The sequence below is a fragment of the Armigeres subalbatus genome, chromosome 3 (genome assembly GCF_024139115.2).
Source record: "Armigeres subalbatus isolate Guangzhou_Male chromosome 3, GZ_Asu_2, whole genome shotgun sequence".
Taxonomy (NCBI): Eukaryota; Metazoa; Arthropoda; class Insecta; order Diptera; family Culicidae; genus Armigeres; species Armigeres subalbatus.
The window spans coordinates 233,223,615-233,240,374 of NC_085141.1; the positions used below are offsets into that span (position 1 = coordinate 233,223,615).

General features: G+C 44.8%; 1 protein-coding gene across 4 annotated transcripts in view; it reads right to left on the reverse strand.

The window, feature by feature from the left end:
• Positions 1–1,002: 1,002 nt before the first annotated feature.
• Positions 1,003–16,760, reverse strand: part of LOC134220868 (uncharacterized) — a 59,700-nt gene continuing 43,942 nt past the window's right edge. For all 4 annotated transcript variants that reach the window (XM_062700027.1, XM_062700030.1, XM_062700028.1 and 1 more), the window contains 5 exons: positions 2,571–3,018; positions 2,473–2,506; positions 1,948–2,188; positions 1,806–1,889; positions 1,003–1,736 (listed from right to left, as the gene is read on the reverse strand). In XM_062700027.1, the coding sequence (XP_062556011.1) occupies positions 1,134–1,736; positions 1,806–1,889; positions 1,948–2,188; positions 2,473–2,506; positions 2,571–3,018 (1,410 nt within the window). In that variant the 3' untranslated portion in view covers positions 1,003–1,133. The remainder of the gene's footprint in view (positions 1,737–1,805; positions 1,890–1,947; positions 2,189–2,472; positions 2,507–2,570; positions 3,019–16,760) is intronic.

The window sequence follows — 16,760 nt, forward strand, 5'->3', positions numbered from 1 at the left end:
CGCTTTGTGATTTTCCAAACCACAATCCATTTTCCAGCGGTCTTCCAGACACGATTTGTGATTTTCCGAACCACAATCCATTTTGCAGCGTTCTTCCAGACGCGCTTTGTAGCAATACCAACCCATTGAGTGTTTTTTTAAATCATCAACTATTTTAACACATTAGCACATTAACAATTGAATTCAACTCACCTTTTGAAATCAGTGTCAGGATCCAACAAATAACCTGGCAGGATCGCCAAAATGTGTGGCCCAAACGGCCGGAGCGTATTGTTATGACAGCAGCTCTCCGTGGGTGCGTGTGCACGCCATGGAGGTCTGACCAGAAGATGCCGAGTCATGGCTTGCTTTGCACTGATCGACACGCTGAGGTGTTAATGTATAATCACACGTTGATGATAACTTACTCAAACCCCACAGCTGGTTCCGGCAGTACATCTACAGGTTTGGGCACGCGGATAGTCCCGTCTGCCATGACTGCCCAGCACATACTGTTCGTATGTCTTCGTTTCAACGTCGAAAGAAGAGCTATGCTAGACGTTTGCGGTCAGGACACAACCCCGGATAACCCTTATCCAGAGGATGTGCCAAGCGGTGGAGAAGTGGAACGCAGTTTCGACTGCAACCACTCAGATTGCCTGCGGCTTGCAAAGAATCTGGTGCGCCGAGCAGCAGTCGACAAGCATGACTTACTTGTGATTGGTTAGTTAGAGCGAAAACAGGCTGAGCGTGGGGGTCGACTGCAGGGTACATCCATCGGGTATGAAGCGTTGACTCTACCTTGATCGAATGGTCCAAGAAAATTCAAAATCCATCAATAAACGGCTGAGATATTAACGATCAAAGTCTATCATATTTTCGTAACATTTTTCGAATTTTTGCAATTGTGAAGTTTGTTGTGTTAAAGTGTAGTTCTGCGTCAAAAATATAAAGCAAAAAGTCACTCATGTCAACCTCAGGACAGGGAATGTGAAATAAATAGATTTATTAAACTTTCTGTGTTGCGTTTTGTTATATATTTCCATCTACAAATTATTTGCATCGATTGAACTGTCGTACTAAATCCACAAAACTCAAACGGTTGTCCTACGGGAATGCAATTAATTTTCAAACAGGCTGCCTCCCTTCTTTCATCACCAACGTGCCACAGTGAACCATTTCCCGTAGAACATGGAATAATTCCCAAAGAACTTATCTCTGTCAGCTTTATTTCCGAAATCTACTGCATGTTTTATACCCCCGATTTCGAAGTTAAGTCTCATCTCGGATTTCTTACTTTGCTTCACCACACTCACTCCCCGTACAAACTTATCCTGAAAGACAACTCCAGTATACTTTTCAGAAGTACGATTCAAATTCTTCACCATTTGGACGCGTACTAAAGCAACCGCTTTCTCGCATATGAAAACCCGGTGCGAGCTCAGAGTTTCATTTCCGTAGCGAACCCTGACGGAATATAGAACCAAGCCATGGCTGGATGCGGAAATGTTTGCATCCAAATTGAGCAGCTTGTAGTTCTGCATTAGGAGCTTGCGGAACGAGTTGATCTGCACCTCAACGTATGCCAACTTGCGGAACAAATCCTTATCCGCTTCGGTCGTGGATTGGTCCATTTGCTCCGAAAGCCTAACGATTTGCGATTGTACAAAGTGCTCATACTTGTTCCAGATGTCAATCGGCATGAAGGTAAAATCGTCCGTAGTTTGAGCTACCAATGTGCTGCTCAGAGAGGTGCGCTGTTGATAGAAACAAAACACGTGAAATTAAGTTCCATGTGGCAAGGCTTACCAATTACCAATACTTACCGAAGCTTTATGGATATTCTTCATGACATCAGCAGCCTTTTTGAAAAGCTTTAAGTATTTATTGTATGGATCGAATAAATCTTCCTGTAAAACATATACAAATTAGTGGCTGCTTATTAGGTACAGAATGCTAAATTTTCACCTGGAAATACTTAATGAATAATTCGCAAATATCGTCCAATCCCACGTTTTCCTGGGCAAAATCTTCGTACACCCGTTTAGAGTGGATCTCCACCAGCTGGTCGAAGGTCTGGATGAAACGTTTTATATTTTGTGAAAGCTCATCCGGTAGATCCCCAAAATAGTGCTTGCGGTTGATTGCCAAAATTTGACAAAAATGCTTCTGTGATGAGACCAAACTTTGAATTGGTTTTTCAGCATCCCTGTAAAGAATTTCTCACACTTTTGTGACTGCTGGATTATTAAACACTAACAGACCCATCACCAACTGGCAACATTATTAGCTTACCCATGAAGAACGTGAACAGGTGATTGATATATGCGGTAATGTGAGGTAAGTGACTACACAGGAATGAGATCTCTTAACAAAGCACATATATTTATGGTTTCAATTTAAACGAAGCTTAATTCTAATGCGTAACAATTACACAGTCAGGTCTTTGAAGGATAACTTCTGCTTAAGCGTTGCGTTTACAAAGCAACATACCATGTTGTTTGAGAGCCAGAATCGTAACTGTCACCTGAGGAAGAAAATAAAATCGTTGATTGTTTTTTCCTTGAACATAGAAACAAATCATGACTCACGACTGCTGTTATTGCTGATGATACTCTTGCCGCTCATAACACTCCCCCGATTGATGGTCATCACACTGGGAACCCGCTGCTCGCACCACTCCTTCTTGCTGCTGAGGTCATTCACTCGCTGGCGCTCGCGCATTGCGAAACGTTTTATCGTGTCCTCGATATAGCCGGCCATCCTCTGCACGGTGCTCGTTTCGCTGCTGGAAATTTCGATCTCCCGTATGCCACGTTTCTTTTCAAACACACACAGCTTCGTCTTGCCGTCGTTGTACAGTCCGACGTCGGAGTCCAGGTAGTGGCCCCGATATTCGAGCTTTTCTTTGATTTTCTCCGAGTAGATGAGGCACTTCTCGAAGAAGAATACCTTGGAGGCGTATTTCCGCCGCCGATCCCAGTCGTAGATGTCCATTTCGAACATTTTGCGAAATTTCCCCTGGTGGAATATATTTAACTAGAAGGAAAAGAGGATGCATATGGTCGTTATGAGGTTAGAATTCGTTGGTGTTCGTTGGATGCTTTATTGAGATAGTGTATTTTGAACATAGATGATGTGTCTGTTTAGCGAAAGAAACCATTATATTACACTTAATATTTATTCAAAAATCAAAGTTCTACCAATGCACAACCCACAATCAATGCGCAGGTAGGAAGGAAGAAAATGTACAGATCTGTGGGAGGACCGAATAATATCGAATGACAACGGCCAACGATACACAAACCTTGCAGCTTTCCACGAAGAAGTGATTCGAAGGCCCTTATTTTGCCACCAAAATACCCACAAGGTCACATAGAGATCACCTAATCAATAACCAAAAACCAAATCTCCAGAAATTCCTCCAAGAATTCGCACGTTAATTCTTACAGGATTTTTTCCGTGAATACCTTCCTTCCTTCTTCTTCGATGGCTCTATATTCCAACGGGAACTTGGCCTGCTTTTCTGCTTCTGGTTCTCTGTTGAATATTGTTTTCGCTATTCTTCCAACATTCGCACTAAGTGGCAAGCCCACTGAAGTCTGCCGTATTTTATACCATTCACAATATTTTCTTCTTTGTATACTTGATACAGCTCATGATTCATGCGTCTGCGCCACACACCATTTTCTAGTTTCCCTCCGAGTATTGTACGCAGCACCTTTCGCTCGAAAGCACCGAAAGATCTCCGGTCCGCTTCTTTTGATGTCCATGCTTCATGTCCATAAAGGGCCACTGGTAGAATCAGAGTTTTGTATAGAGCAAATTTCGTTTTCGTCTGCATGTTGCGTAATCCGTAAAAGGCCCTATTCGCAGCAGCAATACGTCTTTTCACTTCAAGGGAATCGTCATATTCACATGTCACGAGCGTTCCAAGGTAAACAAATTCATCAACACCTTCAAACTCATCCCCATCAAGCACTACCTCTACACCAACACCACTAGGTCTTCCTCTATCTCTACCTGCCACCATGTACTTTGTCTTGGTAGAGTTAATGGTTAAGCCTATCCTCGCCGTCTCCCTCTTCAGTGGGACAAAAGCCTCCACTACTGCTCTGCGATCGATTCCAATAAGGTCAATGTCGTCCGCAAAACCCAGGAGCATATGCGACCGTGTGATGATAGTGCCGTTCCTTTGCACGCCAGATCTCTTCAGAGCGCCTTCGAGCGCAATGTTGAACAATAAATTCGACAGTGCATCACTCTGCTTCAATCCGTCTAAGGTTACAAACGAGGTTGACATTTCGTCTGCAATCCGAATACTTGATTACGAGCCATACAGCGTTGCACGTATCAGTCTTATTATTTTCTGCGGAAAACCATGTTCGGACATTATCTGCCACAGCTCATTTCTCTTCACTGAATCGTACGCTGCTTTGAAATCAATGATCAGATGGTGAGTCTCCAAGTTGTACTCTCGGAATTTATTAAGGATCATCTGCAGGCTAAACATCTGATCCGTCATTGATCGGCCCTCACGAGAACCTGCCTGGTATTCGCCGACGAAGGACTTCTCAAGCGGATACGCGACAGGATTTTGTACGCCGAGTTCAGAAGGGTGTAATTGGCACACTCTAGTCAGTGCCCTTTCTTATAGATTGGGCATATATTCAACCAACCGGCAGGCAGTTCTTCATCCTCCCACATTTTCTGGATAATGTGGTGGATTGATTGGTGCAGCTGCTCACTTCCGTGTTTGAGAAGCTCGACCGGGATCTCGTCCTTCCCAGCAGCTTTACTGTTTTCAGCTCGTGTAGAGCCTTCTTAACCTCGTCCAGCGTTGGTGGTTCCACAGGTTGACCGTCGCTGACTATGTCTATCCTGCTCCTTAATACACCTTCATTTTCACCGTTCATCAAATCTTTGAAGTGTTCCTTCCAACTGGCTGCCACCATAGTCTTGTCTGTTGGTAAGTTCCTCTCTCGGTCATTGCACATGGCGGGCACTGGCGTCGTCTTATGCCACGCGCCATTAACAGTTGGGGCCCTCCTTAGCCGTGCGGAAAGACGCGCGGCTACAAAGCAAGACCATGCTGAGGGTGGCAGAACACTAAGCTGCGAGGCGGCTCTGTCCCAGTGTGGGGATGTAATGCCAATAAGAAGAAGCCATTGACAGTTGCGTAAAACCTCCGCATATCGTTTCTATCCATGTTCTCCTGCGCTTCAGCTATCACACTCTCTTTGTGTTGCCTTTTTCCTGCGGTGGATTTGTTTCTCTTCTGCCCTTGCTACACTGTACCGCTCTCTGTTGAAACGGGTACGAGCCACTAGCATTCGACTCCTAGCAACTCCAAGTCACAGCTTCGTGGATATGTTCCTCAGTTATTAATTGAAAGCTTTTCTATGCCCGCCATTGCATGAGTATGTATCTGATGTGGCAAGTACAATGGATACACTATGCCCAGGGTATCGAGAAAGTTTCCAACCCGAAAACATCCTAGACCAGACCGAGAATCGAACTCGCCATCTCCGGATTGGAAATCCTACGCCTTTGCTCGCAAGGCTACTGGAGACTGTGTGGCCTCATTCCGCCGAACGAGCTATCCGTTGGTGTGATCGCTAAAGTGTTGTCTTATCGAGCGTGCAACTCCGTTCGTTGCCCGACGAGGAAAGAGGCAAAGTCATGGCCTGCTCTTCACTAGTCAATGTTGGCAACCGAACCATTATACGAATGATATTTGCATATCTGTCATCAATGCACGCTGGAAGTGGATTACCTATTTTCTTATATATCTCACCTTCACATTCCCCTTCTTCTCTCACAAAAAAGAGAAAAAAACAGGGACTTGGGATTTTCATAAACAACTATTTACATCTCATTTTTTTTTAAAATACAGACAAGTCTAATTTTACAATCCAATCCACTACTTCAACATCCTACTTCAAATTTGAATCGTTGAATTCTGCTAGCACATTTACATTTCTTTTACACGAACAATCCGCCCCTTTTCTACACAACCTTCACCATCAAGAGCTGCAACAATCCGATACTCTTCAAAAGCACCTTCGACAACACAAGCAGAAAACCGATAGGAAAACAATTAATTTATTCCGAAAACAAATCATGTTAACTCGAAACCGATAAGAACAACTAATCATTCAATCTGGTACCTTCGACATTACAAGTGAAAACCGATGAGAAAACGAATAATTTGCTTCGGCGCTACTCCAGAGTTCTTTCGACATCTTAGCATGATTAAGTCAAACCGATGAGAAAACAAATCACTTATCACGTCACAAGCCAAAACTGATGGGCAAGTCATTCAATCCGGCGCTCTACCACAGCAGCTTTGACATCACATATCGAAACCGATGAGAACACAAATCATTTATGCTGCCGCTTTTCCAGAGAGCCTTCAACTTTTTAAGTCAAAACAGTTGAGAAACAACACATTTTTCAATCCACCACTTTCCCAGAGTGCCTTCGACATCACAAACCAAAATCGATGACCGAATCATTCAATCCGACACTGTTCCAGATTGTCTTCGACATTACAAGTCGAAACCGATGAGCAAATCATTCAATCGGATGCTTTTCCAGAGCGTTTTCGACATTCCCAGTCGATGAGCAAATCATTCAATCCGATGCTCTTCCAGAGCATCTTCGACATTACAAGTCGAAACCGATGACCAAATTATTCAACCCTTTCGGCCAAATGACCCTTTCAGCCAAACGATCCTTTCGGCCAAATGACCTTTCGGCCAAACGACCCTTTCGCCCAAATGACCCTTTCGCCCAAATGACCCTTTCGGCCAAACGACCCTTTCGGCCAAACGACCTTTTCGACCAAAATACACTTTTGGCAAAATGACCCATTCGGCCAAATGACTTTCGGCCTAATGACCCTTTCGGTCAAACGACCCTTTCGGCCAAACGGCCCTTTCGGCCAAATGGCTTTCGGCCGAATGGGTTTCAGCCAAATGACCCTTCCCCCTCGGAATCAGCCAGAGTAAACTATATTGCTAATATAATATATTTGGTTATTACCAAAATAAAAATTTCGTTTTGCACGATAAAAGCGTCATTACCGCTAGAATGGATGAATAGGAGTTTATTTTTGCTTTGTGTGAAAATCCGATTCCGAATCAATTCAAACTCACTTCTAATCAAATCCAATTACAATCAAATTCAAATCCAACTCTAAACAAATTTGAATCGCATTCCATTCCATCGTCACTACAATTCTAATAACATCCCATATGAAATTCAATTCAATTAACAACCAATCTTCTTACACAACAATTCCAATTCAAATCAAATTAATTGCACTCCAATCCAATTCCATTTCAACACAATTCCATCTAAATTCCAACCAAATTCTAGTCCAATCCCAATCTAATTTCTATTCAACTCCACAACATTTCCATTTGTATTTCAATCAGTAATGATTAAATTTCAACCCAAAACAAAATCCAATCCAATTGAAATTCAATTTCAATCTGATTGCATTCTAATCCTAATCCAGTACCAATTCAATGCAAATCCGATTTCGGAGGGAGAAGAATCGAGATGGCTTGATGGCCTCTTATCTACAAGAAAGGACACAGACTCGATTGTGCTAATTATCGAGGTATAACAATGCTTTTTTTTATTGTTTATTTAGTCATGCTTATGTTAAAATATATACATTATGAAGAGTATTTCAGACTTCTGTATCTAGATGAAATTCTAAGCTTGCAGTATCTACCGCATCGGTTGAGTTATCAACAAAAATTACATATTGTACGAATATTTTGAGCAGTTTGAATCTATCTCGACTTCTTACACTTTGAAAAACGGGTTGAATAAAGTTTGTAAAAGAGAACAGTCTATTGGGTACTATTGTTTGTAGTTTATGCTGCAACACCGCCCACGCAGCGGTAACTCGAGTGCACGTAGAATACTTGTGCTCCAGGTCCTCTCTAGTCGCGTTGCAGTTGAAACATGAAGATGAGTTTGTTCGTTGCATCCGGTATAACAGGTCTTGATTTGGTAGCTTTTGGTTTACAATGAGTGTTGTGAACGGCATCTTATATAATCACCTGAAATAATAAATTGAATTACTTTGAATTGTTAACAAATACCTGCAAAAACAAATTGTAACTTACCTTGTTCACCTATATACCTTACCTCCAAAGTCATGCTAGACACACTCACATGAAGACACGAATTACACAATCTCAGTTGAATACAAACCATCGAACAGTAAAGTAAGCGCTCGTTCTTTAACGCGGTCCGAAAACTACTTCTAACCGTCGGGAATCCACCGTAAAGTCGTCGGTCGTAGTCGCTGCCGCACTGCAAGTGTCCTGTTCAGAACAGAGACCAATTCGGCGAAATTCTAGCAAATTTACTCCCGTAACATTGGTGCCGAAACCCGGGAGGAGGTTGCAGTCTATTGGGCTAACCTCAACACCACGTGTGGAGAAAGCTATCACGTCGTCTACATCGTTTTCGATACCCCAGCGGTACGAAACTGGTCCTATCGTCGGTTGCAGCAGCACCATCAATTTATTGCCGCCTATCTGCATCAGAGAGTCGATATCGCATCGTCGCCGGTTAGTGCTAAGCACGTGCTCTCGTCGATTCATCGTCATCATCGTCAACAAGTGCACACTAGAATCATATCGTCGTCGTCATCATCACTGGACGGACAATAGCAACGGACAGTATCCAGTCGTCGCCGTTGTTGCAGTCTTACCTGTCGGTCGCAAGAAATCATCATCATCATCTGCTATTTGTGCCTTCTCGTCGAATCATCACCATCGCCCGCAAGCGCACTCATAGTGGAGCACTGTCATCATCATCGTCGTAACGTTGTCATCCATCGGAGCAGTAGCAGTTGTTTGGATCGTATTGCTTTTTGCATTGAAACTTTTCGTTTCGTCACTGAAACCATTGACACTTGTCTTCAGCGACTGCTTCCGCGATAGAGCATTTGCACATTTTATTCACTCATACATCTATATCGTATTGCTTTTTGCATTGAAACTTTTCGTTTCGTCACTGAAACCATTGACACTTGTCTTCAGCGACTGCTTCCGCGATAGAGCATTTGCACATTTTATTCACTCATACATCTATATTGCTGTCGCAATGTGCATTTGACAATTAAATTTTCAGCTAAAAGCTCTATTTTTTGACACCGATGCACTCACACAACCAATCGACATCAGTTGTCATAATATCAGGAGTACCAACTTGACCACTATCTCCTTGTCGCCGAGTCTGGCGCTGAGTGCTCGACGCGGAAACCCAAAGGTGGGAATAAAATTTTGGGGCTTATGCGCAATATTTCTTCGTCTGGCGCCGTAGCACGGAAGGTACTCAGACCCTAAGGAGAAGTTGGGGTAAGGTTGTAGCAGGTAGCAGCAAACACAGGTACTTGACTTCTTTTTTCGGTGAAGGGTTTGGCCAAAATGACGCCCCCAAAGAAGGCGACTAAGCAAACAAAATTGAAAATTCTGTATCGTCGGCGGACAAATATTTTGGGTTCCGCAAATTTAATAAAATCGTTTGCTGACACGTTCGATGCCACAAAAAATGATCAGTTACCCGTACGCATTCAACGACTTGATGCGTTGTGGCAAGAATTTGAGGAAACACAAGATGAAATTGAGATTCTTGAAGATGCGGAAGAAGAGTTTTTGCAAGAAAGGGAAGAATTTCAAACCCTTTACTTTGAATTGAAGGCTTCGTTACAGGGTAAACTTCCCGTACAAGCACCCGTACCTCCGCCACCCCCTCCTGCTCAACCATTATTGGCTTCCGTCCCCATTACGTCGAGCGTTCGTTTGCCTGAAATAAAATTGAAGGAGTTCTCTGGGAATCTCGATGATTGGGTGTCATTCCGCGATCTTTTCGTCTCGCTAATTCATTCGAGCGTACAACTAACGGCTGTACAAAAAATGCATTATTTGCGAGCTGCACTTTCTGGCGAAGCAGCTCGCCTCATATCATCGTTCGAGATTTCCGCTAACAATTATCTCGTAGCGTGGAACTTGTTGAAAGAACGCTTCGAAAATTCAAATTTGCTGGTAAAGCGGCACATGTCTGCATTACTTACGATTCCTACTCTAAGAAAAGAGTCTGCACAGGGACTTTCAGATCTTGCTGATGAGTTCCATCGTCACGTACAGTTGCTGGATAAACTCGAAGGTGCTGAGAATCATTGGAATTCCTTTCTAGTTGAAAAATTGAGCCAATGTCTTGATGCTGTTACACTCCGTGAGTGGGAGACACTTGTTTCCGATGAAGAAGACTACCCGAAGTACAAAGACCTGCTCGAGTTTATCCACAGAAGATCGCGGATAATCCAAACGCTTAAGCTCTCCCAATCGGCAAATACCCAATCCGAGATAAGGCAAACCAAATCACGTTCCGTCGTCTCACATGTTGTTTCTGACAATGTGCCCAAGTGTGCTAGCTGCAAGCAGGCACATTTCCTGTTCCAGTGTGAACAATTCCGAATGCCCTCTCCCCAACAAAGGTTTGAAGTCACGAAGAAGGACGGGCTGTGTATTAATTGCTTGAAAGGGACGCATCAAGCAAAGAATCGCTCCAGTGATTCCTGCAAGAATTGCGGCAAGAAGCATCACTCGATGTTACATTTGCCAACTCTCACGTCGGCTTCTGGTTCACAACCAGTGGCAACTACAAGGCAGCTAGTAGCTGCGAACAAACCCGCTGAAGCAAACACTTTGGCGCCTCGTCAATTGTCGCATTTCGTTCCGAATCATATCGAAAGCTCTACGTCGGAAGGGCCCGCGGTCGCCTCACCACCTGTCACGTCGTCGTTTCGTTCGCAGTTGTCGCGCGGTCATCCTTTCCCAAATTCGTCGTTTACGTCGGTTGATTTCGTTTCTCCATCCACCTCTTGTCAAAGTGCAGAAGTGAACACCCAATTCTGGCAGTCAACGGTTATTCTGTCAACAGCAGTGATAAAGGTGAAAGATGCAGACAACCAGTACGTTCACGCCAGAGCCCTGTTAGACAGCGGCTCACAGCCAAGTTTTATTTCCGAAGCATTATGCCAGAAGAATTCGCCAGTTAGTGGCATCGGCAATCCGTCGTCAACGTCCGCTACGCTGTGAAACTATCGATCACTTCCCGTTTTGAAACCTTCAACGCCGAACTGGACTGCCTTGTGCTGCCGAAGCTTACCGTCTCGCTGCCGGGACACCACATTGACATCTCTCGCTGGAGGATCCCAAGGCATCTCCCACTGATCCACAATTCAACATCAGTCAAGGTGTGGATATCATTATTGGAGCTGCTCTGTTCTTCGATCTTCTCCAACACGAGCAGATATTTATCACTCCGGGTTATCCTAAGCTACAAAAAACGGTTCTGGGATATATCGTCTGTGGAAAACTAGAACAGCCAATGAATGAAACCACAAAAACGCAGACTTGCCACATTTGTGTCGAAGACAGACTCGATACGCAGCTTCAGCGGTTTTGGGAGATTGAAAATTTTGATGATGGTAAGGCTTTAACTCCAGATGAACAACTTTGCGAAGATCACTTCCAAAATACCATCGCTCGTGATGAGACGGGCCGATACGTCGTACGACTTCCGCTCAAGGAAGAAAAGGTGTCGATGCTTGGAGATTCGTATACCTCGGCGCTCCGGAGATTCCAACACATGGAGAAAAGATTTGTCGCAGATGAAGATCTCCGTCGCAGTTATACAGAGTTCCTGGAGGAGTATGAGAGGTTGGGTCACATGGAGCCGGTTTCCGTCGCGCCGCGTAGCTCACAGTTTTTCTTACCCCACCATGCCATCCAGCGCCCAGACAGTACTACCACCAAAACACGGGTGGTATTCGACGGTTCCTGTCGTGGAGCAGCCTCGCTATCGCTGAATGAAGCACTCTACGTCGGACCAACGGTTCAGCCAACCCTCTTTTCTATCGTCGTTAATTTCCGTCTGCCACGATTTGTCATAACAGCCGATGCAGAAAAAATGTTCCGGCAGATATGGATCCACCCCGATGACCGGCAATTTCAGCAAATTCTCTGGCGTGGAAAGCAATCGGAACCTATCCGTACTTTCCAATTGAAAACTGTCACGTATGGTCTTGCAAGTTCGCCATTCCATGCTGCACGCGTGTTAAAACAACTGGCCATCGACGAAGGACTGCACTTTCCACTGGCGGTACCAGCGATACTGACAGGTACCTACGTAGATGACGTCATCTTCGGACATGACGACCACGATACAATGGTCGAAACTTGCAATTAGCTGCAGGAAATTATCCGCTGGTTTTCTACTTCGAAAATGGGCTTCGAACTATACAGCAGTTCTAAGTAACGTTCCCGAAGAGTTGTGGGAGACTTCCGCAGAATTAGAGATTGATCGTTCAGTTAAAACCTTAGGGTTGTTGTGATTCTCCCAGTAAGAATTATTCAGAGTTCAAAGTTCCCGCTCTCCCAGAACTGGATGTCGTGACTAAACGGATCGTGCTTTCCTAGATGTCTAAACTTTTCGATCCACTCGGGCTTCTCGGAGCAGTAGTAGTGAATGCCAAGATGTACATTCAATCTCTCTGGGCAGCTGACTTGTTGAGCTTGCAGAAGACGCAACAGTGCGGTGGAGAAAGTACCGTAAAGACATTACAGAGCTTCAATTGTTGGAAGTTCCACGACGAGTTCTATGGAATACCAATAGCAATTACTCGATTCATTGTTTCTGTGACGCCTCGCAAAAGGGATACGGATGTTGCGTCTACATCGTATCAATGGATGAGCTAGGCCAGCTCCATTCACATCTACTCACGTCAAAATCTCGCGTAGCACCGCTCCGTGGACAGTCGATTCCACGCTTGGAGCTCTGTGCAGCTCTCCTCGAAAGTCAACTGGTTCACAATCTTTTGACTAATACTAACTTGACCGCTTCAGTTACGTTTTGGACAGACTCAACAGTCGCACTTCACTGGATCAAATCCAGATCGAATACCTGGAAGGTTTTTGTATCAAATCGGGTTGCGGAGATCCAACGCCTGACGAACGGTTCCAAATGGATGCATGTACCGACCGATCTGAACTCTGCCGACCGCATCTCCCGAGGAATGCTTGCAAGCCAGCTCCTTAACGACAAGCTGTGGTGGCATGGTCCAGAATTTCTCACCTCCCCCGTCGAGCAGTGGCCAAAGCGCGTGATTTCGGATCCTTCCAAATCGGATCTGGAGGAAGAGATGCGCTCACTAGTATCCCTCCATGCAATGCAAGAAAACACTACGATCTTCAACGAATTTTCCGAATTAGCCAAGCTAACACGATTCGTCGCTTATACCTTCAGATTTCGAAACAACTGCAAGCTTCCAAAAAATCTACGTGTCCTGTCATCTCTGTCGCATGTAGAAATTGACTATGCACTGAAGTCGATGATACGGCTTGCTCAACGCCTAGAATTTCCAACGGAAGTTCGTCTGTACAGTCGAAACAACTTGGAGAATGCTGTCAAAATCGCACCGAAATCACCGCTCAAGAATTTGAATATTTTCATGGACAAATTCGGACTTCTTCGGATTGACGGACGTTTAAAGAACTTAAATGCACCGTTCGATACTCGTCATCCGATTTTACTGCCAGGAAACCACAAACTGAGCTAGTTGATAGCTAGGTCTATACATCTACAAACATTTCATGGTGGACCTTCGCTGTTACTCGCCACAGTTCGTCAACGATTTTGGCTACTCCGAGATAGAGACATGACTCGTAGGATTGTTTGCCAGTGCGTCACCTGTTTCCGATGCAATCCTAAACTAGCAAATAAGGTCATGGCACCTCTTTCATCAGTTCGCCTCACGCCAGCCCGAGCCTTTACATACTCTGGGATGGATTACTGTGGGCCGTTTTTCGTACGTCCGCTGATTGGGAAAGGTTCGTCGGTAAAAGTTTACGTCTCGTTGTTCGTTTGTTTGGTGGTGAAGGCCGTACACCTCGAGGTCGTGCCGGACCTGTCGACCGCCGCGTGCATCAATGCCGTCAAACGTTTCGTCGCGTATCGCGGCCGTGTCCTCGAATTGCATTGCGACAACGCGACCACATTCGTCGGAGCGGATCGCGAGCTGCGCAAGCTACGAAAGGAGTTCCAACAACAATTCAAGTCCAAGGAATGGGGCGAGTACTGCGCAGGGAATGGCATCACGTTTCGCTTCATCCCTGCCCGCTCTCCACACTTCGGAGGCATCTGAGAAAGCGGAGTGAAATCCGCATCGTCGCATCATGGGACAGAAGGCCTTCTCCATGGACCAACTCCTTACTGTCGTAGCCCAGATTCAGTCCGTCCTGAACTCCCGTTCCCTCGTTTCCATGTCCGATTCCCCTGATGACCTGTCCGCTCTGACTCCAGGGCATTTCCTCCTGTCTCCATTGCTGAGCCGGACCTACTTCACCTGTCCCCTAATCGCGTCACCCGTTTGCAGGACATGCAACGCTCTGTTCAGGACCTGTGGCGCTGCTGGTCACGAGACTACGTTAGCCAACTACAACAGCGCAGCAAATGGAGGCGCCCATCCGTAGACATTCGTAAGGGTCAACTAGTACTGCTGAAGCTCGACAACTACCCGCCTCTGCAATGGCCCCTCGGGCGCATCATCGAAACTTTCACCGGGTCGGACGGACGAGTCCGAGTTGTTGTGGTTAGAACAGCTTGTGGCCAATACAAGAGGGCAATCACGGAGGTCGCTATTCTCCCGATCGAGTCGGGAGATGAACCAGTGGACACATCGACGTCAACATCAACTAAAGACGTGGTAATAAGTTGAAACGGACGGTTTCAACGGCGGGCGGCATGTTGTGAACGGCATCTTATATAATCACCTGAAATAATAAATTGAATTACTTTGAATTGTTAACAAATACCTGCAAAAACAAATTGTAACTTACCTTGTTCACCTATATACCTTACCTCCAAAGTCATGCTAGACACACTCACATGAAGACACGAATTACACAATCTCAGTTGAATACAAACCATCGAACAGTAAAGTAAGCGCTCGTTCTTTAACGCGGTCCGAAAACTACTTCTAACCGTCGGGAATCCACCGTAAAGTCGTCGGTCGTAGTCGCTGCCGCACTGCAAGTGTCCTGTTCAGAACAGAGACCAATTCGGCGAAATTCTATCAAATTTACTCCCGTAACAATGAGATACCAAAGTTCTCTCTCCTGATGAGTCAGTCGACGGTCTGATATATTATATTCTTCCAAACTGCTTTTCAATTCCACTACAGATGCGATGAAGATTGGCGATGAGAGGATGCAGATATATCACAAAAAGATGCATAGATAATGGATCTCCCTGGCGGACTGATCTTTCAATGGGAAAAGACGTTGATAAATGACCGTGGAGTTAAGTAGGGTTTCCTAGCTCGCGTGCGTGATTCTCTCGTTTGAGACACCGAAGAGACATCGGTTGCGCTGTCGTCGTCGCGTTTGTGTTTTCCGCCGGTAGCCAATTTGTCGACGGTTTCACAAGTAAGTGGAGCCCTAAAAGGTGCTTGTTCAGAATCCGAAGAGATGTCCATTGTTTGAGCCTGCTGCTCAGTCAAGATTTTTCCGTGTGTAGTTGTTGTAGTCTTTAGCTTCTGCAAAGAGAGAATCATCTCCTGCCCACGGGAGAACGAAATGTCCAGATGTTGGTTTGATGAGCTACACGCTAAAAATGAACTACTCAAAATTGAGTCGAATCCGACTCATTTTCATTAAAAACGGGACAACTCAAAATTTGAGTAAAAGATACTACTTCAATAAAATGATGATTTCGCGAAAGTTAAGCTTGGCCTTCCATCAACTTTTAATACGACAGATGCGAATCAAGTTTATCTGTCTATCTAAGTGCATTTTACGACTCCTAGTTTAAGTGCAATCATCATTTTATCGAAGTAGTATCTTTTACTCAAATTTTGAGTTGTCCCGTTTTTAATGAAAATGAGTCGGATTCGACTCAATTTTGAGTAGTTCATTTTTAGCGTGTATCGTTCGCTGAAGACTGCGCATCATTACGATTCACGACAACAACGTTTTCGGATCCACGATCGCCATACTCCTTGGAAGCTGATCCCTGGCTAGGGTGTGTGTTACTGCTAACGGAAGCGGTGCGAGATGGGACATTCCGCACAGCATCAGAATATGATGATTTCAATCGCTCATTCACGCTAACTTTCTGTACTAAAAGCTTCCTATTTTGGACGCAGGGAATGCCAATATGAATATACTCGCCGCAATGACGACACGTGGCACGCTGGCCAGAGTAAGTAACGTATGTGTTTTCTCCTTCAATGCTTATGTAGGACTTAATTGGTTGCTTCAATATCATTCGAACTAGGCGAATCCCAGTGAAAAGTCCGCTAAACTCGTAGTCATCACTCCAAACGAGTTCTTGTATTGACACAACATCGCCATATTGCGACATGTGTTTCGCTATTTGTTCGTCACTTACATCTGCCGAAAGGTCGTGAAGCTTTACTTGAGTACACCCATCCTCCATATGTATGCGAATACGGTATTTCTTTTTGTTACACTCATACTCGTGTTTGTTATCATGGTCTTGTACCACTTGTTGTGCAGTGGCACCATTCACTGTTTGTACGAAGGCACATCCATACACGTGACTGATTTGGATACGAGTTATTTTATCTCGTGAGAGTTCAAGATCGTGTGCGACGAAGCTATGAACATCCTTGAAAGGGGGTGGCATTGTGCATCTCGATTCGAACGTAATTCTATCGAGTCGAA